General features: G+C 33.1%; 1 protein-coding gene across 1 annotated transcript; it reads left to right on the top strand.

Annotated features, from left to right (window-relative positions):
• The first annotated feature begins 892 nt into the window (after positions 1 to 892).
• Positions 893 to 26,012, top strand: LOC126966612 (uncharacterized). The gene is made up of 3 exons (XM_050810776.1): positions 893 to 973; positions 21,419 to 21,622; positions 25,219 to 26,012. The coding sequence occupies exons 1-3, from the start codon at positions 950 to 952 to the stop codon at positions 25,819 to 25,821; spliced, it is 831 nt and encodes a 276-aa protein (XP_050666733.1). The 5' UTR covers positions 893 to 949; the 3' UTR covers positions 25,822 to 26,012.
• Positions 26,013 to 27,867: the final 1,855 nt, after the last annotated feature.

Here is a 27,867-nt window from a genome sequence, read left to right as displayed (position 1 = left end):
TGGATGCCAGCGAAGAGGCACTTACCCACCTTAAAGACTCCCAATGCTTTTGTGTTCCTTCTGAGTTGTATGAGGCGACAGTGAACACTAAGGTTCGTGTTAACAAAGGCTCAGGCTTATAAAGCAATCCCCGTTTACTAAAACGGGCTTTTCCATGATATTATAGCATTGATGTTTTATTTTTGACGTAACATTATTCTGTGGGTATATATACTAATAAAATAAAAGTGTTCTATGCATGCCATTTACCTATCGAATAAATATAAAAAGGATGCCGAGCTTAAAACCATAAGAAAGGAGATGTTTATAACTGTCAAATTTAAGTAGATCAGTGTAGACGTAATTGTTATAATACGTCACAAATAGGATGCTTTTAAGTCAAGTTATGCGAGCTTAGCGCTAATATATCTGCTCCATTTTTTCCTATCAGTAAAATAATTGTATCTAAATGGTAGTCGCCCATAGATGACTGATGAGAATAAGATTTGTCGCATCAATTTAATTCTTAAAATGTATTGCTTTGTTTGTTTTAGGGTATAATTTAGTATTTAAAATTTTACCCCTTTCTTATTAACATATTCAACATTTTCCAACACATACAAAATTTTGTACAACATTAAGTTCTAATGACTATAGAATTAGAATATTATCAGAATCATTGTAGATGCAAGATCTTTGCCACCATACGTACATAATACGATATAAAATAAGTGATACTTATGTAATAAAATAACGGAATGTGAATAGAAGGTAAGAAATAAATATTTTTCTGTAACATTTCAAGTCAAACATAAACAAAACGTCTATAAACTATGTGTCGGTTTTTTACGTTTAACTTGACTTATGACTAACTTCAAATATATCACTTCCAGTGATTATTAAGTGATGTGACAGCAAGCGAGGTGCGCGTGCGCAAGCCACTCCGCCGACACTCGCCGACACGGACGCAATGGCGACACGACCATTTCTGTTTGTAAGTTTACCATATTCATTAACATTCAACTTAATTGCTTACCTTGTCATTTGTTGGATATTTTCTTTTGTATCTGTCTGTGTTTATGTATATATATTATATGCTTATGTTTGTTTGTACAAGTAAACAAAAAAACAATCATTGAATTCGATTATATTTTATTACTTTACATTTAGCTTTTATTCAAATTAATACCGATTAAAATGATTTTTTATCTGTGGTTTCAAGTCTCACTAAACGACAAGTTATCATAACTACTCTATGTAACTTTAATTATTTAACCAATTATCTAAAATTACTTTATATTTGAATATCTGTAAGTCTGCAGGTTTGGCTTCAAATCTTACCTATACTTACTTATTTGTACAACTCAAAATAAATCTTTGAATTACATATTACGCAATATATACATATCTACTAGCTGCCCCGATAGACGTTGTTCTGTAGATAATAAAAAAAATACTGTTTTATAGGAATTCGCCAATAATATTTCAAAACATCAAGAGTTATTTCGTAAAAAATGCTCCCTGTTGTTATAATGAAATTGTTTCACAGCGGAACTGTCAAACCGTGCGTCACTAACTTCCCTCATAGAAAATATGTCCATCAAAACAAATATTGAAAATAAAAATAATTATGGATCCTAAATCGAAATAAAAACTATCCTATCTCTCAAGTTGGAGCAAACTGCACACCATGAAGTAATCCCCATTAAAATCAGTTCATTAGTTTAGGAGTCCATCGCGGACAAACAACGTGTCACGTAATTTATATATATTAAGTTTATGAGTATTATTTTTACAAACAAGTTAGGAATTAATGTATTTAAATAGCTCTTGCAAATAAGTCTTTATAATATATTATATTAACGTTTGATTTAAATTAAAATCTGTTTGTGTTTTAAGTCCACCTCGTGAATGTTATAATTTTAATTCAATAGAAAGTTATAATTTAATGTCTCATTTCTAGAAGCGTATTTAAACTAATTAGTATTAATACATATTTCTTACATAACTTGTTTATGCAGCATTCCATTTAATTATAAAAAGAAAAATAAATATTATTTATTTGTCAACCTATGTACTAGGGATCTTTACATACATAGTACATAGGACATAGTAAAAATTTGCAATCAAAAATATAATTTAAATAACCGATGGGCGGCCACTCCATTCTAAAGTTATACATATAGTTACCATTACGACACACATATTTTTTAACACAATTCTTTTGAATGTGGTAACACATTTTTTTGGAAATTTCTATGAGATCATGTATAAACATCGTCCCACAAATTGACTCATCACGATATCTCTGGAACCATAAGGCGTAGAGACTTGAAATTTGGTAGGAATATTCATTTCGTAGAGTAGAGGTCAGCTAAGAACGGATTTTACGAAATTCCACCCGCAATAGTTTTTTTATTATTATGAACAGAACAACGTCTGTCGGCTCAGCTAGTAGATATATGTACGGTCTACCAATACACACTATTGGTAGACCGTACATATATCTACCAGCTGAGCCGACAGACGTTGTCTTCTAAGTATAAATAGTAGATTGTTAACCGAGGGTCGAAAGAATCAATTACCGAGGTATTTAGTGGCTATAGTCCGAGTAGTAGTAGTTAAACACTCTACTTTTCATTTCGAATACGAGAAAAATAAAACTAGTTGTTTATCTAAGCACAGATTAGTATCCCGCCAATTTATGTCGACTTTTAAAAATTTCAAATATGGAACACCGCGTAATTGTTACGGCCTATTCCGCTCAAAGAAGTTTGCGCTAAGTTCACACTGGCTGTTTAGAAAGTCACATGGCCGCAGCATTTTTTTTAATTAGTTTTTTTTTACATAAAACAGCAGTTCTATTTTTAAAGTTCATTCCGGCCCTTAGGTGGGAAGTAATTTGTATGAGTTTTTCCCTCTCTATGTAGGGAAGCAGCATGTTCCACCCAATAATCAGATCAAAACAACATTACATTTCGAGTATGAGAAATGAAAAATATATTTACTTTCCTTTGATATGAATCTAATTCACAAGCAGATCCTCCGTTATATGCTTTGTTTCGTTATGTTATGTAATACCTTCACCACGACATAATAATTATGTATAGCGCTGTATTAATGCAACCATTGTTATTGTAACATAGAGTAGGGTACTAACTGCGCTCGATGCAAGATCTCTTGTTTTGTTTTTTTTTTCAAATCAAATATTTTTTATTTCATAGGTGAATCTTATTACACTTGAAATATGTATTTTTTTTTCATACAGCTCATTTGGAAGGCAGATTTCCTTAGAGAAGAATGAGCAAGAAAATCTAAGGTTGCTCTTTTCAAGACAGATTAGATATTACAAGTTCTTATTTTTAATGTAATATACAAATCATTTCAATTACAATATATGCAAAGTAATGCAACAAACAAAAATACTCAAAAACTAAAAGACTTAGAAAAGTAAGTAAAAAAAGTCATGGTGTTAAACATTGAACTCCTCCGAAACGGCTTGACCGATTCTCATGAAATTTTGAGTGCATATTGGGTAGGTCTGAGAATCGGACAACATCTATTTTTCATTCCCCTAAATGTTAAGGGTGGTCCACATGAATTTTTTTTTAATTTTTTTGACATTTTTTTTTAAATTTGTTTGATTGTGAGTCATCATTAAAAAATACATACAACTTCAAATATTCACACATCTACGATCAACAGTTACTTTTGTATCGCGATTTTAATATCGGCAATACAACGTTTGCTGGGTCAGCTAGTTATATATATATTTTTATAATCGCTTATAAAATGCTCGCAAAATACCTTCATTTATTTATTTACGGTGTGTGTGGATGATGCAGATACTGTACTCAATAACTATTGTATTTTATTAATTTAAACTAACTTTTTTGACTTACTCATGTGAGGCATTTAGTATTTGTCGTTTGAGTATGTTTTGTTGCAACACTTTACATATTAAATTCCAAATTGACTTGCTACTCCTTGCTACTTCTTCTCAATAGGTCAACCCTTTACGAAGTAGCGGTACATCCAATGAGAAAAATAAAAAAATATTTCACATTCAAAAGCGTCATTTCCGTGACCAAAGATAAAATGATACCAAGATAAAATGATTTTGATTTGATTTGAAATAACCTACACGTATACTGTAATAACGTTAAGGGCCCATAACATAGAAACCATTAAGTTATATTAAGAAAACGAGGGGAAATAGTTTAAAATAAGGTCTTTGTTTGGCGCGTCAAGGAAGGGTCATTGACCCTTTGGCATTTACTGAGAATGCACAATGATGCACTGAGCTCGCAAACGATACTATCTCACGCCAATTTGCGTTCAGTTTTACATTTTATAATGGATTGTAGACAAGTGAATTATATATGTATATATTCCTATATCCTTACGACCTTACAAATAAAATTGGCATAAAATATAAACCAAGAATATGCAAAATGTTTACAAATAGACATTTTGCTTACGATTGGTTTATTCGAAGTTCGAACGTATAACGTTTCCCGCGTTTATTTGCTAGGCTTTTTGACATTCGGAACGATACGATAAAACTCCGAATATATCGCACCTACCCTTCTCTAAGAAATGTTCGAATTGTTTATCGGAACCATAAACTAATATTTTGATATAGGTACTTAATTTGAAGGTCTGAGAATCGGTTGCATCTACTTTTTATACCCCAATTTTTTTTTAATTTTTTTATATGGCAATACAACGTTTATGGGTCAGCTAGTACTTAATAAAAATCTACTTACAATTTGCACATTCAAATAATGGTAATATTTCCTGTAAAAATACCTCTCTATAAGTAGAAATTAACACAGGATCTCATAAGCTCATCATAGCCAAAGTACGTTTATGTTTAACAGTGGGAGGCTCCTTTGCACAGGAAGCCGGCTAGATTATGGGTACCACAACGGCGCCTATTTCTGCCGTGAAGCAGTAATGTGTAAACATTACTGTGTTTCGGTCTGAAGGGCGCCGTAGCTAGTGAAATTACTACGAAAATGAGACTTAACATCTTATGTCTCTAGGTAACAAGCGCAATTGTAGTGCCGCTCAGAATTTTTAGGTTTTTCAAGACTCCTGAGCGGCATTGCGTTGTAATGGGTAGGGCGTATCAATTACTATCTGAACGTCCTGCTCGTCTCGTCCCTTATTTTCATAAAAAAAAAAACGTTACGGCAACTTAGAAAGTACGATATGCATAACTATAACTTACACCAAAAGACTCAAGAAATTGACTCTATATTCACAATAAAAGCACAAATACAACTTGAAACGATAATAGCAATGACAGCCCAGAAGGTGTGATTGAGATTATCGTTAAAGTGATTGAATATAAGTCATAGAATTAGATCCAACTCAAATATCAACCAAATAATATCCAACAAGACTTTTTAACATAAAGCCGACAAGCACCTATTACCCTTTTTTAATGAATAATATGTTATAATGATCGTGCTCTCTTAAATGACCAGAGCTGACTGTAGATGAATGAGCGTTACAGTCGAACGTGACAGGTCAGTCTCATTAAATAAACACATAATAAGTGATCAGCGCACCTGATCAACCACAAACCAACAACACAATCTATCATGTAATAATGTCCAGTAAATTATTTTTCATTCGTAGTTATTTCCGATATCTTTCTTTTTTATATCTTATATCTTGAAATGAGCAATTCTTGTATATATATACATATATATATATATATATATATATATATATATATATATATATATATATATATAATTGGAATCTCGGAATCGGCTCCAACGATTTTCATAAAATTTAGTATACAGGGGGTTTCGGGGGCGATAAATCGATCTAGCTAGGTTTCAATTTAAAAAAATTTAGTTTTATCCGTTTTAATGAGAAACAGCTACAATAACTTTAGAATACAAAGGTAAATTTCGACACTATATACAAGACTATAGTAGCCCAGATGGGACATTGGGTGATCCGGAAAGCAGAATACCCGGTTCGAATCCAGATGTCCTATTAGTTTTTTTTTTTTAAATTCAAGTTTGTACATTCTTAAAAATCCGAGTAAGGCTCGGTTGTCCGGATATTCTTATATCCTTAAACGAGCAATTCTTGTATATATATATATATATATATAATCTGGATCTCGGAAACGGCTCCAACGATTTTCATAAAATTAAGTATGCAGGGGATTTCGGGGGTGATAAATCGATCTAGCTAGGTTTCAATTTAAAAAAAAAATGGTTTTATCCATGTTTGAATGAGAAACAGCTACAATAACATTAGAATACAAAGTTAAATTTCGCCACTATATACAAGACTATTATAGCTCAGATGGGACATTGGGTGATCCGGAAAGCAGAAGACCCCGGTTCGAATCCAGAAGTCCTATTAGTTTTTTTTTTGTTCAAGTTTTGTACATTCTTAAAAATCCGAGCAAGGCTCGGTCGTCCGGATATTAAACATTTATGAGGCAACGTACGTAAATGTACAAAATAAATGTGTTATGAAATTTAAAAGAATTGTAAAAAGGGTTAGTGTGGGAAAGGTTATTATAGCATTAACGATTTTCTTAATGATACCACAGACTGGGAATGAAGCGAACAATAATTGAATTTGAAAACAGCCGTTAACACCCTTATATTTATCACCTCTTCAAAATATAAAATATTTTAACAATTGATAGAAATATTCAATGGTCTCTCGATTAAAGAGTGATCCTATAACATAATCAAATTTTCACAAACTTAAGAATGACTATAGTAGATTGTTAGTCGACGCGAGGGTCGAAAGAATCATTTCCCGAGGTATTCAGACTATAGTCCGAGTAAGAATTGATTCTTTTACCCGTGTTAAACACTCTAATTTTCATTTCAAATATGGAAAATAAAACTAGTTGTTTATCTAAACTATTTATTCATAATATATAATAATATTAGTGGTACCTATTTAAAATTAATTTTCAAATTAGGACAATTCGTGAAATTTAAAGTTACATTTTTGTTCGGAATGTTTATGCTCTTTGATATATTATAACAAATTTGGCTGTTCTGGATATCTGTAAGACTCTGGTAAATATCATCAGACGATACCACGGCGGATACTCCGTCAATTTATTTAATTCTGCCACAGATACACAACTGAACATAAATCAGTATCCCGCCAAATAATGTCGACTTTTTAAATTTTTAAATATGTAACTCACCGCGTAATTGTTACGGCTTATTCCTCTCAAAGAAGTTTGCGCTAAGTTCACACTGGCTGTTTAGAAGACAGCAGTTCTATTTTTAAAGTTCATTCCGGCCCTTAGGTGGGAAGTAATTTGTATGAGTTTTTCCCTCTCTATGGAGGGAAACAGAATTTTCCACCCAATAATCAGATCAAAACAACATTACTTTCCGAGTATGAGAAATGAAAGAGTATTTGTAATTCATATCTATACTACTATATAATACGGTGAACTCTCTGCAGTTAACATTTCTTTTCGATTTTGGGATACATTTATCTACTTGTAATAAAATTTTGTTTCAAACCTTAGATTAAGGATTGATCTCCGCTGCACTCCAGCAGCTAGAATCCGCATATCTTAGAACTTTTTTATTACGGCAACTATTAGATGCTTGTGTGCGTGGCAGCTTGACACTCAATGGCATCTTTAAAATTTTGTAACATACGCTTCGTGTTATTTTACATTGAAATTAATAAAATACAAAATACTTACTGATGATATGTGATCCCCAGTGTCTTTCTTATTTATTGTAGTATTATTTATACAAAGTACTAGCTGACCCGACAGACGTTGTTCTGTATATAATAAATAAAATAATGTTATTATATGAATTTGTCAATAATAAATCATAACATCCAAAGTTACTTCGTAAAATATGCACCCTGCTGTCGTAATAAAATTGTTTCAAAGCGGAACTGTCAAACCGTGCGTCAATAAATTCTCTCATAGAAATTACGTATGTACGACACATCAAAGGAAAAAGAAATTTGTTGTTTTTATGTAATTTAGCAGCATTTTCCTATTTATTCAGCTCTTAAACCTTCTCTGGACTTCCACAAATAATTCAAGACCAAAATTAGCCAAATCGGTCCAGCCGTTCTCGAGTTTTAGCGAGACTAACGAACAGCAATTCATTTATATATATATAGTATACTACGCAAGCCGGCATTTTAGTTTCAATTATTAGCAAGACTGGCTCGAGTAGGCCCACTTCTCTCTCTCTATGTAAGTCGCGTAATTGGTCTAGCCGTCTCCAGATTAGCTGAACAAACATACCAGTTAAGCTGACTATAATTTCTTTGTTTAGGAATTCGGTAATTTGGAATTTCGGAACTTGGTTCAAACAGTCATTTCAATATGTTACACATGTATATGTTACCAGCAAAATCCGATCTTAGGACATACTAGTTTCTCCTAGGCTAAACCAGTTCAGACTAGGTTAAACAAGATTCTTTTATCGTCTTTTGGACTAACCCGTTTAGCCTAGACTGAACTAGTTGAGGATAAACTGGTTTGGCCTAGTCTATACTAGTTCTGTCTCTATTTTATGAAGTACAAAGGCCTAAAGGATGAACTGATTTGGCCTAGGTAAAACTAGTTTGTCTTAAAATCGGGTTAAAAGTTATATGCCATAACTTTAAAATATATATATATAACTAGCTGACTCAGCAAACGTTGTATTGTCGATATTAAAATCGCGATACAAAAGTAAATGGGTGAAAATTTGAAGTTGTGTGTATTTTTTAATGCTGACTCATAATCAAACAAATTTAAAAAAAAAAATAAAAAGAAAATTCGTGACCACCCTTAACATTTTGGGGGATGAAAAATAGATGTTGTCCGATTCTCAGACCTACCCAACATGCACTCAATATTTTAATGAATATCGGTCAAGCTGTTTCGGAGGAGTTCAATGTTTAACACCATGACACGAGAATTTTATATATCAGAGAGATAATGAAAATGGTCTTTGTTTAAGGCTATTTCACGCCTAAGCCACTGATCGTATCTATAGGAAACTACCACCTTTCGATGCGAAATTTATCCTAAATAGTCTTTGGCTTCTTATTATTTTATTGTCTTATTTATTTCCTTTTAAAATTCGCTCAGCGAAGCTGGTGGGAACGGCAAGTATACATATAAAATAGTTTTTGCTTCACCTAATTAATAATGGATGTAATTGAGACGTGGCCTCACCAATCAATAATAATTTAACGTTCCATTTCTTAGACCTTCATGTGTTACCACCTCTCGGAATGTCGTGGCATTGTACCCGACTCGGATCAGTTCCGTGTTAAGAGACACCAAGAAGTACAAGTTCCAAGCGTTTTATATGTTACTACTTATTATCTTAATATATCTTATATCTTTAAACGAGCAATTCTTGTATATATATATATAATCTGAATCTCGGAAACGGCTCGCGTTTGTCCGCGATGGACTCCTAAACTAATGAACGGATTTTAATGGGAATTACTTCATGGTGTGCAGTTTGGTCCAACTTGAGAGATAGGATAGTTTTTATTTCGATATGGGACCCATAATTATTTTTAGTATCAATATTTGTTTTGTATGGACATATTTTCTAATAGAGAATTTAGTGACGCACGGTTTGACAGTTCAGCTGTGAAACAATTTCATTATAACAACAGGGAGCATTTTACGAAATAATTCTTGATGTTCTGAAATATCATTGGCAATTTTCTATAAAATAGTTTTTTTATTATCTACAGAACACCGTCTGTCGGGGCAGCTAGTACAATATATAAAATTCTCGTGTCACAATGTTAGTTACCTTACTCCTCCGAAACGGCTTTACTGATTTTTACCAAATTTTATATGCATATTCAGTAGATCGGAGAATCGGCTACTATCTATTTTTCATCCCCCTAAATCTTAAGGGTAGTCCACCCAAAATTTGTTTTTTTAATTTTTTGTCATTTTTTTTATTTTTATTTTATTATGATTCAGCATTAAAAAATACATACTAATTTAAAATTTCGCTCTTCTACGATATACAACTATTTTTGTATCACGATTATAATATTTTTCTGTTCCATCCACCAAACCGATATAGGGTTGCAAGATGGCAATGGAATACAATAAAATGCATCAAAATTTTTATAATTGATTCTTTTTTTATATGTTATATGGGTCAGCTAGTACAATATAATATGCTTACAATATACTGCGTGAATCAGAAAGGGTATAACATCCCTTCAATGCTACGTTATATGAGTCATATTATGCAATAGTATGGTGGTGTTTAAGTTTTAATAAATAAATAAATCCCCTACAAAATAATAATAATAATAAATTTCTTTTCTTAGACAACCCTAACTTTTAAAAGAGACCGCCATTTTTAGGCGGAGCCGTTGTTTGTAATCAAAATAAGGTAACCTACCTACGGACTTAAAGACTTACACATAAAAAAAAAATATTCCAAAACAATAGATATGATATGCACTAAAAAGTATAAAAATAATTGCGTATTTCCATAGAACGCAGTGGGACACAGAATCGAACCCACGGAAAATATAGCTGTTTTATTTTCTTTTTAGTTTCTCGAACTTTTTGCTCTTACATTCTTATATTAATTTTATGAAAATTTTGTATACTTCACCATTATAAACATTTTAATTTAATATTTTAAATTTACGTTCCATTACACGCAAAATATGGAAGAACAATTCCAACTGCTATTTGACAAGTTAAAAATGGAAACAAAACACCAAACAACTGAATTAACGAATACAACACTAGAAAAAATAGATGAAAAATTAAGACCTTTGCTAGAGGAAAATAAATTATTAAAGTTTAAAGTGGCAAACTTGGAAAAGGAGGTGGAGCATTTAGAGAGAGAGAAGAGGAGTAAAAATATAATAATTCATGGATTAGAAGAAAAGGAAAAGTCAACTCATGACTTAATTAAAAATATAAATAAATATTTTATCGATGAACTGAACATAAATATAGAAGATTATGAGATAAATAAGATACATCGTATTGGCATGAAAAATAAAAATGGGAAACCGAGGCCTGCGCTCCTTTCATTAGCTAATGGGTGGAAAAAGTATGAAATTATCAGGAATAAAAAGAAATCAAAGTTGTTATACAAATAGGAAACATTAGAAATAAGAAAATCACTTCAACCCAAATTAATAGAAGAAAGGAAAAAAAGGAAACTATGCATACATCAAACATGAAAAACAGATCGTGAAGGAAAATTCAAGGGCCATAGATAAAAGAAAAAGAGAGATATCAACTTCACCCAAGTTTATCCGCAAACAAGAAAACAACAAACCATAAGCTCATCAAAGAACAACAAAATAAATGCATCTCACCTATAACTGTGTATATGTAGTTACAAGCCTATCTTGGATGACAGCGACTCCAAAAATTACAATATAATATAATAGTTACGAACCAGAATTAGATTGTATAAAAATACGCAATTATTTTTATACTTTTTAGTGCATATCATATCTATTGTTTTGGAATAGTGTTTTTGAAGTTGGTTGTTTTTTTGTTAATTATTTTTTATTTTTTTATTTTTAGTGAATTTGAAGTATACTAACTAACAACTTATCTAAATATGTGCGGATATAGGTACTAAATTTTTGAATGCAGCAATGAGCGTAAGCGCTTAATTGAAGAGTTCCGTTACTTTGCCATGGATTCCGATTTTGTTTATTCCTGCTTTTGGCATTTCAATTACCTTTCTATGGAACATTTTCGTTTTACATTTCGCTTACGACTTGATAAGCAAAAATTTTTTAACAAGAAAACAACCGACTTCAGAAACACTATTCCAAAACAATAGATATAATGTGCTCTAAAAAGTATAAAAATAATTCCGTATTTTTATACAATCTAATTAATTAATCTAGTTCTAGTTACGATTATTGTTATTTTTGGAGCCGCTGTCCTTCCGCCGCGACGCACTCTCGCCTCTCGCCTCCTCACGACTCAAGCACATCTCACCTATAACTATGTTTGTAGTTACAAACCTATCTTGGATGACACCGACTCCAAAAATCACAATAATCGTAACTAGAATTAGATTAATTAATTAGATTGTATAAAAATACCTACGGAATTATTTTTATTCTTTTTAGTGCATATTATATCTATTGTTTTTGAAGTCGGTTGTTTTTTCGTTAAATTTTTTTATTTTATGATTTTTAATGAAATTGAAGTATACTAACTAACAATTTGTCTAAATATGTGTAGATATACTAAAATTTTCAATGTAGCAATGAACGTAAGTGTTTCCAATTTGATAACAGACAGTTAGAAATTCTGCCACAGATCGCACCCTTACTGTAAGTCGTTAAGGAGTCATTGATCATTGTATTCGACTACGGCAATTACTAAGTAGATGACTTAAATATCCGGATAGCATAAAAAAGATTCGGCTGAGTATCGTTAATTTGCTCCTAAGAATTGAAGAGTTCCGTTACTTTGTCATGGATTCCGTACATCAAAATCGGTTGGCGCAATATTGACTTATTCGTAAATTTATTATCCCCTTTTCTCATGGATGCTAGTTTCAGATCTGCACCAAATTACAATGGTACCACACGGGAAGCATCAACTTTCAAATAAAAAAAGAATTATCAAAATAGTATAAAATAAGTTATATTATATAAAATAAGTTTCTCAGTTTTGTGCAAATAATTTGTTTTTTAAAAAATAAGGGACTAGACGAGCAGGACGTTCAGCTGATGGTAATTGATATGCCCTGCCCATTACAAAATTTTTGAAAAACCCAAAAATTCTGAGCGGCATACAATTGCGCTCGTCACCTTGAGACATAAGATGTTAACTCTCATTTGCCCAGTAATTTCACTAGCTACGATGCCCTTCAGACCGAGACACAGTTTACACATTACTGCTTCACGGCAAAAATAGGCGCCGTTGTGGTACCCATAATCTAGCCGGCATCCTGTGCAAAGGAGCCTCCCACTGGTAATTGGTTGTTAGTAGTCATAAGATATCGTGATTCATGATGTACCACATAAACTTTTGTATTTATTTCCCGATATACTTAAAAACTGATATTATAGGTAACACATAGAATATTTTTGTATTATGCAATTTGAAAAACATGCCAAGAGATGGCGCTGATGCATAAATTTATTAATAAACTGTGTGAGTAACGCGTTATGTTAGTTTTAGCTAGTAATAAATCGCGCATGACCCAGTCTCAGGTGTATTATGTCCTTAGTTCACATTTCGCAACCAAATGCACATGCGCATGAGAACCAATGTAATTATATCATAATAAATATAAATCCAGTGTCCTGATGTTTGTTCCCAGTGAACTCCTAAGCTAATGAACCGATTTTAATGGGGATTACTTCATGGAGTGCAGTTTAGTATTAACTGGATAGATAGGATAGTTTTATTTCGATTTGGGACCCATAATTATTTTTATTTCCAATATTTGTTTTGTATGGACAATAGCGTTCTGTATGGACATATTTTCTATGAGAATTTATTGACGCACGATTTGACAGTTCTAATGTGAAATTATAGTTCGGCTATTTCAACTTAATGATCATCCGGTCATTGGACCAGTGGTAAATCATTCTGTTTGATTTTTCTGATTTGAGCGATAAACTTTTTAATCTGAAATAATTGTAATAGTTCTAAAGAATTTGTTATGTTTTTAAAAGTGATAACCCTCACACGACCTCCGGCGTTCCGTGCCGGTGCTCTAACCAACTGAGCTAACCGTTCGAGTGACGTATCGTTATAAAATCTTGGAGCCACAACCTGAGAATTGAAGAAAGCATACACGACGGATGTAGTGGGTTCGAGTCCCGCATCATTCATAAAATTTTGTTTTTCAAATTTTATTTGTGTATAGGTGTGTGTTAAATATTTTAAGTAATATAAATTGTCACATTTGTGTATGATAGCGTAATAAAAGAATATTGTATTTAACCGCATTAATTCTAGTACTTTTATACTTATAAATAAAGCAATTCGTGCGAAATTATTCCCTTTAAACCATTCCAAAAATATTCAGAAATGCACGTTAATGTTCAAGTTTTCACTTCTGCCGGCACTCCGGGAGTGCAACAACAAACGCGTCATGCTCATAGCTATAGTTAAGTATATATTAATATATAAAATTTAATGTAGATTATTTAACAATTATGAATAGTAATTATCCTATCTCTTTTAGTACCTAGTTAATATGTGATCTCATTAAAAAAACCTCACCAATAATTTGAACATTTGGCTTGATGAGATATTACAAATTTGCTTGAAAAATGCCAGAGTCTAAATTGTTTCTTAATATTCAAACTCTTTTAAGTAAATTCGTGAATCAACACTAATGTAAACAATATTAAAGTATATAAAAAAACGTTAACGATCGCGTCATAAAAATACTTATCCCATGAATTTAATTGAAAAACAATTATGTAATAATTTTAATAATGCTAGTGTGAATTCATTGACGTTCTCTACAGTGAATTTTATAGTCAAAGTCAAAACTATTTTACTGACATAAAATCAAAAGATTGCTCGTCAACGTAAGTCACAAAAAATACAATTCAGATACATACATATTAATTACAAAAAAGTTTTAACATATAACAAAAAAAAACGTTAAAAGTTTAAACATATATTTTTCAAATAATGCAATCCAGTAAAACTAAATAGTAGGTAAAACAATACAAGGCTGAACCATAAAATTCATAAAAATGCAACAGCTATACTATTCAATATAATATAATACTATTTAATTCCATATTGTAATATCGTTTACGTAATCTTCAATATTGTAATAAGCCTTTGACATAAGTCTTCGTTTAATAAAAGATTTAAATTTATTTATCGATAATTCAGATATACTTTTTGGTAATTTATTGTAAAACTAGCTGACCCAGCAAACGTTGTATTGCCGATATTAAAATCGCGATACAAAAGTTGTTCGTAGATGGGTGAAAATTTGAAGTTGTATGTATTTTTAATGCTGACTCATAATCAAAAAAATTAAACCACCCTTAACATTTGAGGGGATGACAAATAGATATTGTCCGATTCTCAGACCTATCCAATATGCACTCAAAATTTCATGAGAATCGGTCAAGCCGTTCGAAGGAGTTTAACTACAAACACCGCGACATGAGAATTTTAAATATTAGATTTAATACCATCGCATGCAAAATAATTGTTTATTTTACAGAGCCTAGTAGGGGGTCTAAGCTTGTAGTTAAGTAGTATATGTTGTGCAGACCGTGAAATCTTTCAATAAAAAAATTATACTTAGACAATAGTATAGGTACATTATTTTTGTCTTAGTATTATTTTTGTCTATATATTTCATTACATTGAATATAAGAAAATACTTTAATAAAATGAATGAAATTAGTGATATTTAAACATAATTAATGCGGAAAAAAAACTACGTTTAAAAAAACCGCCTTCAAAAACTGAAAAGTTTCAAATAACTAAAAATTTAATTTAATACACCTTTAATATTAATAAAATGCTATTATTTATATGTGCCAAGCCCTAAACAATATAAAACTTAATATTTTAAACAGCTTATTTATTGTAATAATTAAGGTTGTCTGGCCACGCGTGTCTATCCGCTTGGGTTGTTTTGTTCTAGACGAAGCTATCCCGCTCAGGTACTTACTATTACATTTGGCTTGGCACTGACTTCAAAGCTTATGTAGCGCATACAAATAATAGTATTTTATTAATATTTAAGGTAAAGTTGTATTAAATTAAATTTTTAGTTATTTGATACTTTTCAGTTTTTGAAGTCGGTTTTTTAAACGTAGTTTATTTTTATTTTTTACTTTTTAGTATGAGTTAATAAATATAATGTATAATCAACCTGAATGACAACTCCTAAAAAAGCCGTACACATAAAACAATTATATCATCGAGGTAAACAAAAATTTTCATAAAATGAAAACTACTGGGCCAAACTATGTAAAAAATTTATGGGACCAAATGGCATCTATACTGCATCGAACTAAAGAAAAATTACGTAAATCGGATCTTAAATCTCAGAGTAATCGGTGTACATACATAAAAAAAATACCGATCGAATTGATAACCTCCTCCTTTTTGAAGTCGGCTTAAAAATTTGAGTCATTGTTTATCTTTAGTGATGTTCACGTGGGTCAAAAGTCTTGCATGTCGTTGGCGATGTTAAAAACCAATCATAATCCACGTTAAAATAGATACTCATCAAAGAAAATGCTTTTCGGATGTATTGAGCAAACGGTTGCGTTAGTTGGCAATGACCCAGCGTCTCAGACAGGCAGACACATCATGATTTGATATTTATGTAGATAATTTTAAGCCTTTGACTGCTCGTGAGTGATCATAAATCATTAGAATAAATACTGCTAATGAAATAGCGTGTGTATGATTAGATTTCCCTTTTTTGACTAATATTTACTCCAACTACGAAATGCTATTTTACTAACGTCAATTGTATGTTGGAACTACTATATATATATCTCGGAGATTTATTTGGATTTAAAATCGGGCGTCACGGTGTTGGTATCCGCCATGTTGTTTTAAGTCGATCAGTGCGCACGACCGGCGCGGGCGCTAGCTTGAAGACGACTGCGACTTCTCAAAAAAAAAAAAAAAACCCTTAACATTTAGGGGGATGAAAAATAGATAGTAGCCGTTCTCAGACCTACTGAATATAAAATATAGAATAGAATAAAATTTGGTAAAAATCAGTAAAGCCGTTTCGGAGGAGTAAGGTAACTAACATAGTGACACGAGAATCTTATATATGAGATATACTCTTACTAATATTACAACACGAATGTGAGTGAATGTTTTTAATACGCTTTCACTCTTTAATAAAATTACCCAACAGATCATCATGAAAATGTTGTACACACATTATCAGGGTTGCAGATAAGGATGTAGGGTACATTTTATAAGATCAGCCTAATGGCCTTAAACCAATGATTGCGATAGAAAGCCATTTGTTAAGGCTAGAACATAAATTTCGACATCAATGATACCAGTAAGGTATTGCCATTTATTTAAATAACTTATGTCTTATTTCCTAAACAAATTATGTTCCCCACACCGAACTAGTCTAAGCATCCATAATAGGTCACAACTCATCGTCCTACGATGAAATGACGTCTTAAATTATAAGTTAATCTAGATACCCCGAAATTGGTCCTTCGAGCCGGTTTCAATGTTCAGGTTTAATTAAATTGTATCCGAGTTAAGAAACGCATACAACTATAAAGCTAGCAAAAACACTCATCTTACATCATGGTAAGTACTACTAATACTACAGGTTCATTGTTCCGTTCAATTGGTCTCGGTTGAAGACTACAAAGCGAACTGAATTTGTTCGCATGACCAATCCATACTAACAAAAAACGTTGTTCTTATCAAGTGAAATAATTGTTATGGGACTATTATTTATTCGGTAAAAGAGGTCTAATAGCACAAGGTCTTCCCTTCGCATTGTATTCTGGAAATAAACTTTCCATCGCATTTGTGAACGATACTTAGATTTTACATATAGTGATGTTGTATATATCGTCGACCTATATAGCCGAGTGGTTAGCGACCCTACCAACTAAGCTTGAGGTCCCGGGTTCGAATCACATTTATATGATGAATATGGATGTTTGCTTCCGAGTCGTGGATGTTTATATATATTTATGTATGTTTAAGTGAGTATATTGTATTAAATATATAGTTGTCTTGTAACCCATAGCACAGACAATGCCTAATTTGGGGCAAGATAATTTGTATAAATGTGTGTCAATATAATTACATAATTTTTCTTCTTCTTCTTTCATTCCCACTTCTTTCTACTATAAAGGTTCTTACCGTAGTGCATTATTTTCTGGCACAAATCCTCCCCCGTATTCACAAACGATTCTTTGACTTTACATCCTTGAGATGTTTGTAAACTAATAAATAATTCTTATTTTTTTATCATTCCAGCATCTTTATACCATAAAAACGAAGGCTTGTACATCGCACATTATATTCTGGAACTAAACTTTCCACCGCTTTCAATTTCAAATTCAAATACTTTTATTCAAAATCACTTATTGAACGTCAAATACTCATTCAAAATAGACTGCCTCAGACCTGAGAAGAACGGGTGCAAGAAACACAGCGGGCTTTTTTTCTTATAAAAAATATGGATTACAATTTTAACATTTATAATTGAAGAGTCTGAGGGTGTCCGCTTCATTACCAGTCTGCGGTATCATTAAGAAAATCATTATTGTTATAATAACCTTTCCCACTCAAAACTTATTAACAATCCTTTTAAATTTTGTAACACATTTGTTTTGTACATTTTCTGGGATCATATTGTAGAAGTTTATACATCGCCCAATAAAATACTAACTCGACTTAACCGAGTAGTAGGCATAACATATTGAGAGATATATTCTAGTATTTTCTACCATATTCAAATTCAAATTCAAAATCACTTTATTCATGTAGGTCACGGAAATGACACTAATGAACGTCAAAAAAAAATATTTTTTCTTTTTTAATTTACCGCTACTTCGTAAAGGGTTGAGCTAATGAGAAGAAGTAGCAAGAAACTCATTGCCACGAAATTCTTTCAAATCAAGATTTACATTTTCATTGTTTTACAAATCTTTTCAATGACAATATATACAAAAATACTCAAATGTGAAAAACTGAAAGGCTTACAAGAGTAAGAAAAAAAAGTAAATTAATAGATACTTATAAACACAAGAGCTATTGAGTACAGTAGATGCATCAATCCACACATACCGTAAATAAATAGAGGCATTATGTGAGCATTTCATAAAATAAAATATATAATACCTTTAACTTTAAGATAACTAAATAAAGGAAATAATAAAAATAAAAAAACAACAACAAGGTAACAAGATCATCCAGCCACCATAATGGGGGAGGCCTTGCTCGCTGCTTCTCAGCTTAAGGTTGCCAGTATATTGTTGCCATTTGCCGGTTCAGATCCCACCACATACCGATCTTTTATCGATTTATGAAGGGAAATATTGTCAGAAAACGAAAGACTATGTGTAAAAATAAATTTCCTACACTGGACCAGCTTGGTCTACTAATACTTCAAGTTGAAATGGGCTTAAGCCTAAAAGCTTAAAAAGGCGCACAGTGCATGTCGAGTTGCGAAAATAGCTCGTGAATTAGAAAAAAAAAACAAACACGTACAAGTGCGAGTCGGACTCGCCAATCGAGGGTTCCGTACATATTATTAGATACAATACCTCAGGTATATAAAAAGGTACTTAAAAAAGGGAAAAGTTTTTTTTTTCATTCTAGAACTATCTAGAACTATAACATCATAAAAATAATAAAAAATCTGTAAAAGCTAGTGCCAATGAAGCTCTTTCAAACGATACCCCAAATGAGACGGTTAACCTGTTTTTTATGAATTATTTGCATCCCTGTATTTATGATTTAATTACAAATGTATAGTTTTCAAACTTTTCCCTATACTTGTAGCATAAGACGGTATTATTCGGAGTTTCGCTGCGAGGTCCAATCAGAAATCAGGACATTCGCAGGAGAAGCAGAGTCACCGACACAGCCCAAATTATTGCGAAACTGAAGTGGCAGTGGGCAGGGCACATGGTTCGACGGACCGATGACCGGTGGGGCAGAAAAGTCCTCGAATGGCAATCACGTACCGGAAGACGCAGAGTTGGTAGGCCCGCCATAAGATGGATCTAGTCAAGATAGACGTGGGGATCTTTGGGGGAGGCCTTTGTCCAGGAGTTGATGTTAATGGTGTTGATAATGATGATATGGTAGCATTGAAACCTGACGTCACTGATCCAACTCAATAAAGAAATTATGGCTTTGTAATGACTTTGAAAAGTGGTTGTTGTGTAAGTGCGAAGTGTGTTAAATATATCATAGAAAAAATATTTAATCTACAGAATGCACAGACAAGACACGCTTAAGATTATATTATATAGTTAAGTATATTATAATTATTGTTCACTTTACTGCTGACATAATATTTAAACATGGTTTAACTAACCATGATTATAGTGTTAGAAACAGGTTGTTCCAGCAACACTTTGGATAATAATAAACTATGTAAACATATGTTGAATACATAAATATTAAATTAATTTAAGTACAGTTAAGATTAAGAATTAAATATATTCAAGGAAAATCGCAGAGGAATATATTAACAAGCTGTGTATACTAAGTTATTCAGCTTTTTACTTTGATATTATTAGAATCATAACTAGCAAACGTCGTATAAAGTAAAAAAAAAAATTCAAATTCAACCACCGATTCTCAGACCTACCAAATATATCTTACATAAAGTTAATCGTACTACAATTATTGTATTCGATTGCAATCTTGCAAACCTATTGCGGATTTGTGGGTGGAACAGAATAATATAAAAATCGTGACACACAAATAGGGGTTAATCGTAGAGGGGTGAGAATTATATATTGAAATTGTATGTATTGTTCAATGCTGAATCATACAAATAAAAATTAAAAAAAATGACAAAAACATAAAAAAAATATTTTGACGTAGGTCACCCCACCCTCATATCCCGATATGCACACAAAATTACATAAAAAACGTTTCAGCCGTTTCGGAGGAGTTAGGTGACAAACACGGGGACACGAGAATTTTATATATTAGAAATAATTCAGAATAGAATAGAAACACTTATTCACAATAAAAACACACACCTTTAATTTACAGTATAAATCTTAAAGTAATAAATTAAATGTAAGAAAAATTGTTAAAATATAAACAAAAAAATTCAATGATCTATCGGCGCGTCCCTGCTAAAATTAGCTGACTCAGTACATTGTTGGTCAGTGCAGAAGACACCAACACAACACTGGTTTTCAGCAGCCCCTCGTGACTTTTGAAGTAAACAGCTGTTGTAGTCTTCCCATTGTATTTTTTTTAATGAACATGTTGAAAATGTATAGAGTTATAAAATATAATTATAAATAAATAATTATAATTAATATCTATAATACTTATATTATAGGTGGCAAAGGGTACATTAGTATACAAAATGAGATATAGATAATACATATATTGGTAAAGATTAACCCCCTTTTCATTCATAATGGTCCGCTAACTTTAAACAGCCGCTAACGAGTATTTTATATCATTCTGACTTAGGTCAATAGAAGAAGACAGTGTGAGAATTAGCAATGCTTTAAGTTAGCAGACTATTATGAATAAGGGGGTTAATATACATAATAAAGATACAGAATTATGTTACTCTATGAGATATATTGCATATCAAGGTTAATATATTATATTATAATGAATGTAAAATAGTTTTTTTTATATTTCAATCTAAAATTTTGAATATTTTTCAATTGTCTAAATTTGAAAATCATTTCAATTATGAATAAAGATCTTCAATAAATATTCCAGTTGCTGTGCGTCTCTGCAGCCTTAGCAGAACCTGCACCTGAGCCTGCACCAGGAAGAATACCTAAAGTCTACAATACTCTGATCACCTCGAACCAGAACTTAGAACCCAGTAAAGCCTTCCCAGTTTATCAGCCCGTGTTGCACAACGCAGCCTTCCCTTACCCGATACAACCTGTATACTTGGGTGATTTACCACTGACAAATGTAAGTGACCATTATCTGCAATCGATCGATTTTGATTTGTTCATATTTTATGCCTCAATGTCCTACAATTTGCTCTAGGATTGTTTATGGTGATAGATTGCTTCTAAAATAGTTTGTAAGGCTGCAATTTTGTTCGCAAAATGTAGACAGAATTCGTTTGTAAATTGTAATGGGTAAATTTTTGCTTCATTCATTACGTGGCTATTTTAAACTTAGTCGCATGGCGGATGGTACTCGGGCCAATTTACCCATTAATGACGCGCAATCTCCTTTTGGCTTCAACTGTCATGAAAACCTAAAAACTGTATACCAGAAAGGAGATATTGTATTTATATGAAAGACAGTAACATGTCTTGATAATGGGTCCTAAGCGGCTAATTGAAGTAAACCCGCGGATTACCGATATGAGACAATTCAAGGACTATTGGGAATTGGTATGAGCCAAATTCAAAAAATTTTACACAAAGAATTGAAGGTTCGGAAACTTCGTTGTCATTGGATCCCCCATGAACTGACAGCGGAGCATGTTTTCATTTCAGCTTTGTAATTTTATTTATTTCAATTAAAGTTAGCATTATTACAACTCTTTATACTATGATTAATGTGATTACTTTGTACGTTATTAAGTACTACAGGTTTTCCTTGAACAATTCAATGTATTTGTAACTGTAAGGCGGAGATCTATAGAGCGTAGGTACTTAGACTGCTAAGACTTATCTAACGAGTTGAGTCAGTCTGTACTTATAACTTCGCTTTAAGTGCGCTCTAAGCTTAAAGCTTTGCTCGCAGTTTAGTCCACCATAACAATGACTTAGGGAAAACTGAGACTATAAGCCGAACAAAAAAGAGATCAACTATTTCTTTCCGTCATCACAACTGTTGTTCGAAGTTTTGAAATACCTGGATGATAATACAAGAGTCGGTGATGCCAATTGTGTAAATCTTATATCTTTAAACTAACAATTCTTGCATATTCAGATTCAGATTACATACATAATGTGAATCTCCGCAACAACTCCAACGATTTTCATAAAATTTAGTATGCAGGGGATTTCAGTGGCGATAAATCGATCTAGCTAGGTTGCAATTTAAAAAGCATATAGTTTTATCTGTGTTTTAATGAGAAACAGCTACAATAACGTTAGAATACAAAGGTAAATTTGGCCACTATATACAAGACTGTTGTAGCTCAGATGGGACATTGGGTGATCCGGAAAGCAGAAGACACCGGTTCGAATCCAAATATCCTATTAGTTTTTTTGTGTTCAAGTTTTGTACATTCATTATAATCCGAGCAAGGCTCGGTCGTCCGGATATTATTAATAATCCTTTAATTATCTACTGAAATTAAAATTAGTTACATATTATATTAAAGAAGGTATTTGAATTATGTCAGTATATACATACAGATTACTTTTCTATTGTCAAATGTTTAAATATAATCAAGAATATACCTACTTATGTAATTACACGCGCATATGAATTTTTACCTTAGCTCAATCTGAGCGTAATCTCAATCATTTCAAATTCTTTATTTGCGTATAAACATGGTATGTTACAATGGTACAATATTACATTTTCACATGTTTCGCCAGGTTTAAGTAGGCATGAAAATTAATTCGTTGCAATAAATGTTAAGTAATTAAATACATAATAAAATTTAATAATTAGTGTGACATATGTCTGCATGTCAAAAGCATTACAATAATAAATAAATATTGTTTAATAATATTTATATAATATATATAGGAAGCGTATATATGAAGATACCAGTGGGAGGCTCCTTTGCACAGGATGCCGGCTAGATTATGGGTACTACAACGGTGCCTATTTCTGCCGTGAAGCAGTAATGTGTAAGCATTACTGTGGTTCGGTCTGAAGGGCGCCGTAGCTAGTGAAATTACCAAGGCAAATGAGACTAAACATCTTATGTCGCATGGTGACGAGCGCAGTTGTAGTACCGCTGAAAATTTTTGGCAATTTTCAATAATCCTGAGCGGCACTGCATTGTTATGGACAGGGCGTATCAATTACCATCGGATGAACATCCTGCTCGTCTCGTCCCTTATTTTCATAAAAACATAAATATATATATATATTAAAATTTGGTAGGAATATACCGTTCGCCGAGTAGAGGTCAGTTAAGAACGGACTTTACGACAAACGAAAGAGTTTTTTTATTATGAACAGAATAACGTCTGTCGGGTCAGCTAGTTAATCATGTAACGTTTCACATTTCATGTAATCATATCTCAATCTTCAATCATCAGCTGAGTATTTTTTGTGAGTTAAGTCTGAGAAAAGTCTAATTACCTACACAGATTATATTGAGTTAAAAAATTAAAGCCTTCTTTTTGAAGTTATACTTCTTTGGGCGCGTTTTGAAAAAATGATGATAGTGAAATTTTCAGATGTGCGCGCATCACTGTAACACAAAAGTAACGGTGTGAAGTTGGTTTCTAAAATTTTCTAACGTTTGCGACATTCGTTTTTTTTTAGTTTCTTCGTCCATTATTAGGACAGACATAGGGTTCAAGCCGGTACAGCCGTATTCGTTATTTAATAAGTAATAAGTAGTAAGTGTCAAAGCCATCGTTGCAAGATTTTAACAATATCGTTATTTCTACAAACATAAAATAGCACGAGGAATAAATAATTTAAAGGATTTTTACTTTGTTAGGCCAAAGAAGTATAACTTCTTGCGTGCATACATAAGTACACACACAAACTTTTTTTTAAGAATAAAGTATTGCAAATCAACATTGGCTATTTATTTATTTTTTATATTAAGTGTGTATAATATATATATAAGTTATTATATATATAAGCTACTGTTAATTTGTTTAGCTTACGTCATACGTTCATTACTTAACTGACAATCATGGGCGGTGCCTGTACATATTATTTTTGTATTCACAACGTTATAGCAGATTTTTTTTCTTTTTAATGAAATTAAGAGACGAGGCGAGAAGGTCGTTCAGTTGATGGTATTTGATACGCCCAGCCTATTACAATGTAGTGCCGCTCAGGATTCTTGAAAACCCCAAAAACTCTGAGCGGCAATACAATAGCGCTCGTTACCTCGAGACATAAGATGTTAAGTCTTATTTGTCCAGTAATTTCACTAGCTTTGGCGCCATTCAGACCGAAACACAGCTTACACATTACTGCTTCACGGCAGAAATAGGTGGCGTTATGGTACCCATAACCTAGCCGGCATCATGTGCAAAGGAGGCTCCCTCTGATGAAATTTAATTAGCTTTACGAAATTTCGCTAATGTTTAATAAAAAATCAAATTCATCTTATATAATGAGGGTCTATTCTTATATAGTATTCAGAATATTTCAATGAATAATAGTTATTGTACTGAGATTTCTCTTAGAAATTCTGTTTATTAAAAATTACTATGCAATGTTACATTGTAACCACATTTTATATAAAAAAAGAAGCCCGCTGAGTTTATTATTTACTGTTTCGAATGGCTGGTAGTTTTTCACTTTCAATAAGTGATATTTTGTCCTATTTTGAATGAAAGTAATTGAATTTGAATTAATGATTACGCAAATCAGGTAATATTATCATTTACATTTTACAGACCCTCATCCAACCCGCACTGGCACCAGCTGCAATCGTACCCAAACAGCCAGTTGAGCCAACATCTGCATCATCTGAACCCTCCATAGATAAAGTATCAACCGAAAATCCACCACCTGCAGAACCTTCAAGCGAAGCACCAGATTCCAGCAACAAGGACCAAGCTACTGAGGCACCTCCATCGCCACCCAAAACAGAAGCTCCTATACCGCTTAACGAATTCGGACTACCACCACAAGTGATCCCATTGGGACGTTTCGGATCAGGATTCGAATATACGCAAATCAATACCTTTCCATACTCATATCCAGGACTAAGATTCTACGATCCATACGATGCATTCGGATTTCATCCTTACACAAACTTCCCAATTTACAATCGGCCATTTAATAATTACTATGGACAGATTCCCCTCAGCAACTCGATAGTAGGAAACCAAGCGCCAGCCATCTCTCAAGCAAAAGAAGAAACGGAGCAATCACAGCCCCCGTCATCTGAATCTGGCGATCTTAACATTCTGAATTATTCTTCGAAAGACCCAGCGATACCTAATGTTCCTCCACCACCTTTACCTCAAGGAGGACTCAAACCTGACAAGGAATAAGTTTTTATAAAAGATTTATTGATCCCTTAGATAGTGATACGAATATGCTCATTAGTAATTATAAATTTATATTATATAGTTAGGAAAAAGTTCCTTATTAGAAACGATTTAAATATATTTTGTATATTATTGTACAGTATAAGATGACCTTCATTTTCAATAAAGTTTTATATTACAATTATTAAATTAAACACTGCCTTTAGTAATAACATTCAATCCTTACAAAAAGGTTTTTGCATGACCTTGGCTTTGAAGCGTCGCAGTAATTGTGTTTGCTTATATCGATAATATTTATGAAACAAATGTAATATATTTGGTAACAGGTAATGCAAGTGATATTGATAGTCAATATGTATTGGCATAACTGTGATTGTGGATCTCATACAACAGATAACCGCTATCTATGTATTGATGTAAAAAACTATGAGTAAAGGCAATTGAATGTGCGTGTATTTCTATACTAAGTCCCATTTCTCTGTGTGGGTGTTGTCACCGATGTTATTAAACTGATTAGGATTATACAGGATGAATGGAATAAAAAATAAAGAAAGTTTGAAGTCAAACTGCCTTCAAATATTTGGGTGTTTATGATACAGCAAGACAATGCAAGAATGCAGGCATGGCTTCTCATACCTGGTTTAAATAGCTTCGTTTTATCTTAAACTTTTTTTTTAAGATAAGGTACCAGACGAGCAGGACGTTCAGCTGATTGTAATTGATACGACCTGCCCATTACAATGCAGTGCCGCTCAGGATTATTGAAAAACCCAAAAATTCTGAGTGGCACTACAACTGCGCTCGTCACCTTGGCACAAGTTGTCAAGTCTCATTTGCCCAGTAATTTCACTAGCTACGGCGCCCTTCAGACCGAAACGAAGTAATGCTTACGCATTACTGCTTCACGGCAGAAATAGACGCCGTTTTGGTACCCATAATCTAGCCGGCATCCGGTGCAAACGAGCCTCCCACTGGTAACTATTGTTCAAATGACTTTACTCCCTTCGCGTACCTAAATGCAGACAAACGCTCCTGTGATTCCTCCGGTGTTGCAAGACACTATGGGCAGCGTTAATCACTTCCAATCAGGGGGCCCGTTTATCTTCATGTTTTATTAAAAAAACGTACAATCTATAGAAAAAAACTATAACTTCAACTGTTTCTCGAAGCCGATGTGACATGGTTACCATAAATAAAACGTACGCCTCCCTAAGCCTCGCTTTTTTATATAAGAGGGGGCAAACGGGCAAGAGGCTCACGGGATGGGGAGAGGTGAGGCAACCGTCAATGGACATCCGCAACATCAGGTGTCACGAGATGCGTTGCCTTCTTGGTGGGAGTATGCTCTTTTCTTGAAGGTCCCTTAGTCGTATCGGTTGAGGAAAACCGCAGCCGGTAATTGATTCCACAAAGTGGCTGTGCAAAGCAAGAAAATTATTGCAAAACGCGCGGTTGTGGAATGCCAGACATCAACGTGATGCGGGTGCTACTTTACACGTAGTGTCCGGTGGTGGAATTCGGCCGCTGGAATCAACCCGAACAGCTCCTCTGAGCACTCCCCGTGATAAATGCGGTAGAAGATGCAGAGAGCACCCACATCTCTACGCAATGCCAAAGAATAAAGCCGATCGGATATGACTTGATCGTCGATGATTCGAGCCGCTCTTCGTTGTATGCGGTCAAATGGAAGAAGCTGGTACTGGGGAGCACCCGCCCAGAGGTGAGAACAGTACTCCATGTGAGGCGGAATTTGCGCTCTATTATTTATATTATTTGCACGTTGCAGGTGAAGTACAGTCTCGCCTTACACACATGTACTAGTACATCAAGCTTTTTAGAGGCCAGTTTGGCTTTCTCTTCCAAGTGACCACGGAACTGAACGTCGCTCGATTTATTGACGCCATGTATGCCAATATCGTCCGCTTCATCACATTCTACCAACTCACGAACACTCAATTAAAAGTCAAACAAATTAATAAAAGAGTTTTTCGTAGTTTTCATAAATTTATTCAGCGTTTGGTTATAAACTATAACTATTGCCAAGTTAAA

The sequence above is a fragment of the Leptidea sinapis genome, chromosome 10 (assembly GCF_905404315.1).
Source record: "Leptidea sinapis chromosome 10, ilLepSina1.1, whole genome shotgun sequence".
In the NCBI taxonomy this organism is placed as follows: domain Eukaryota; kingdom Metazoa; phylum Arthropoda; class Insecta; order Lepidoptera; family Pieridae; genus Leptidea; species Leptidea sinapis.
The sequence above is the reverse complement of the archived record's forward strand: the minus strand, read 5'-3'. Positions and strand labels throughout refer to the sequence as shown.

Coding starts and splice junctions, on each gene's coding strand:
- LOC126966612 (XM_050810776.1), top strand. CDS start 950: ATGGCGACACGACCATTTCTGTTT. Junction 974..21,418: donor CGACACGACCATTTCTGTTT/GTAAGTTTACCA, acceptor TAAATATTCCAG/TTGCTGTGCGTCTCTGCAGC. Junction 21,623..25,218: donor GTGATTTACCACTGACAAAT/GTAAGTGACCAT, acceptor TACATTTTACAG/ACCCTCATCCAACCCGCACT.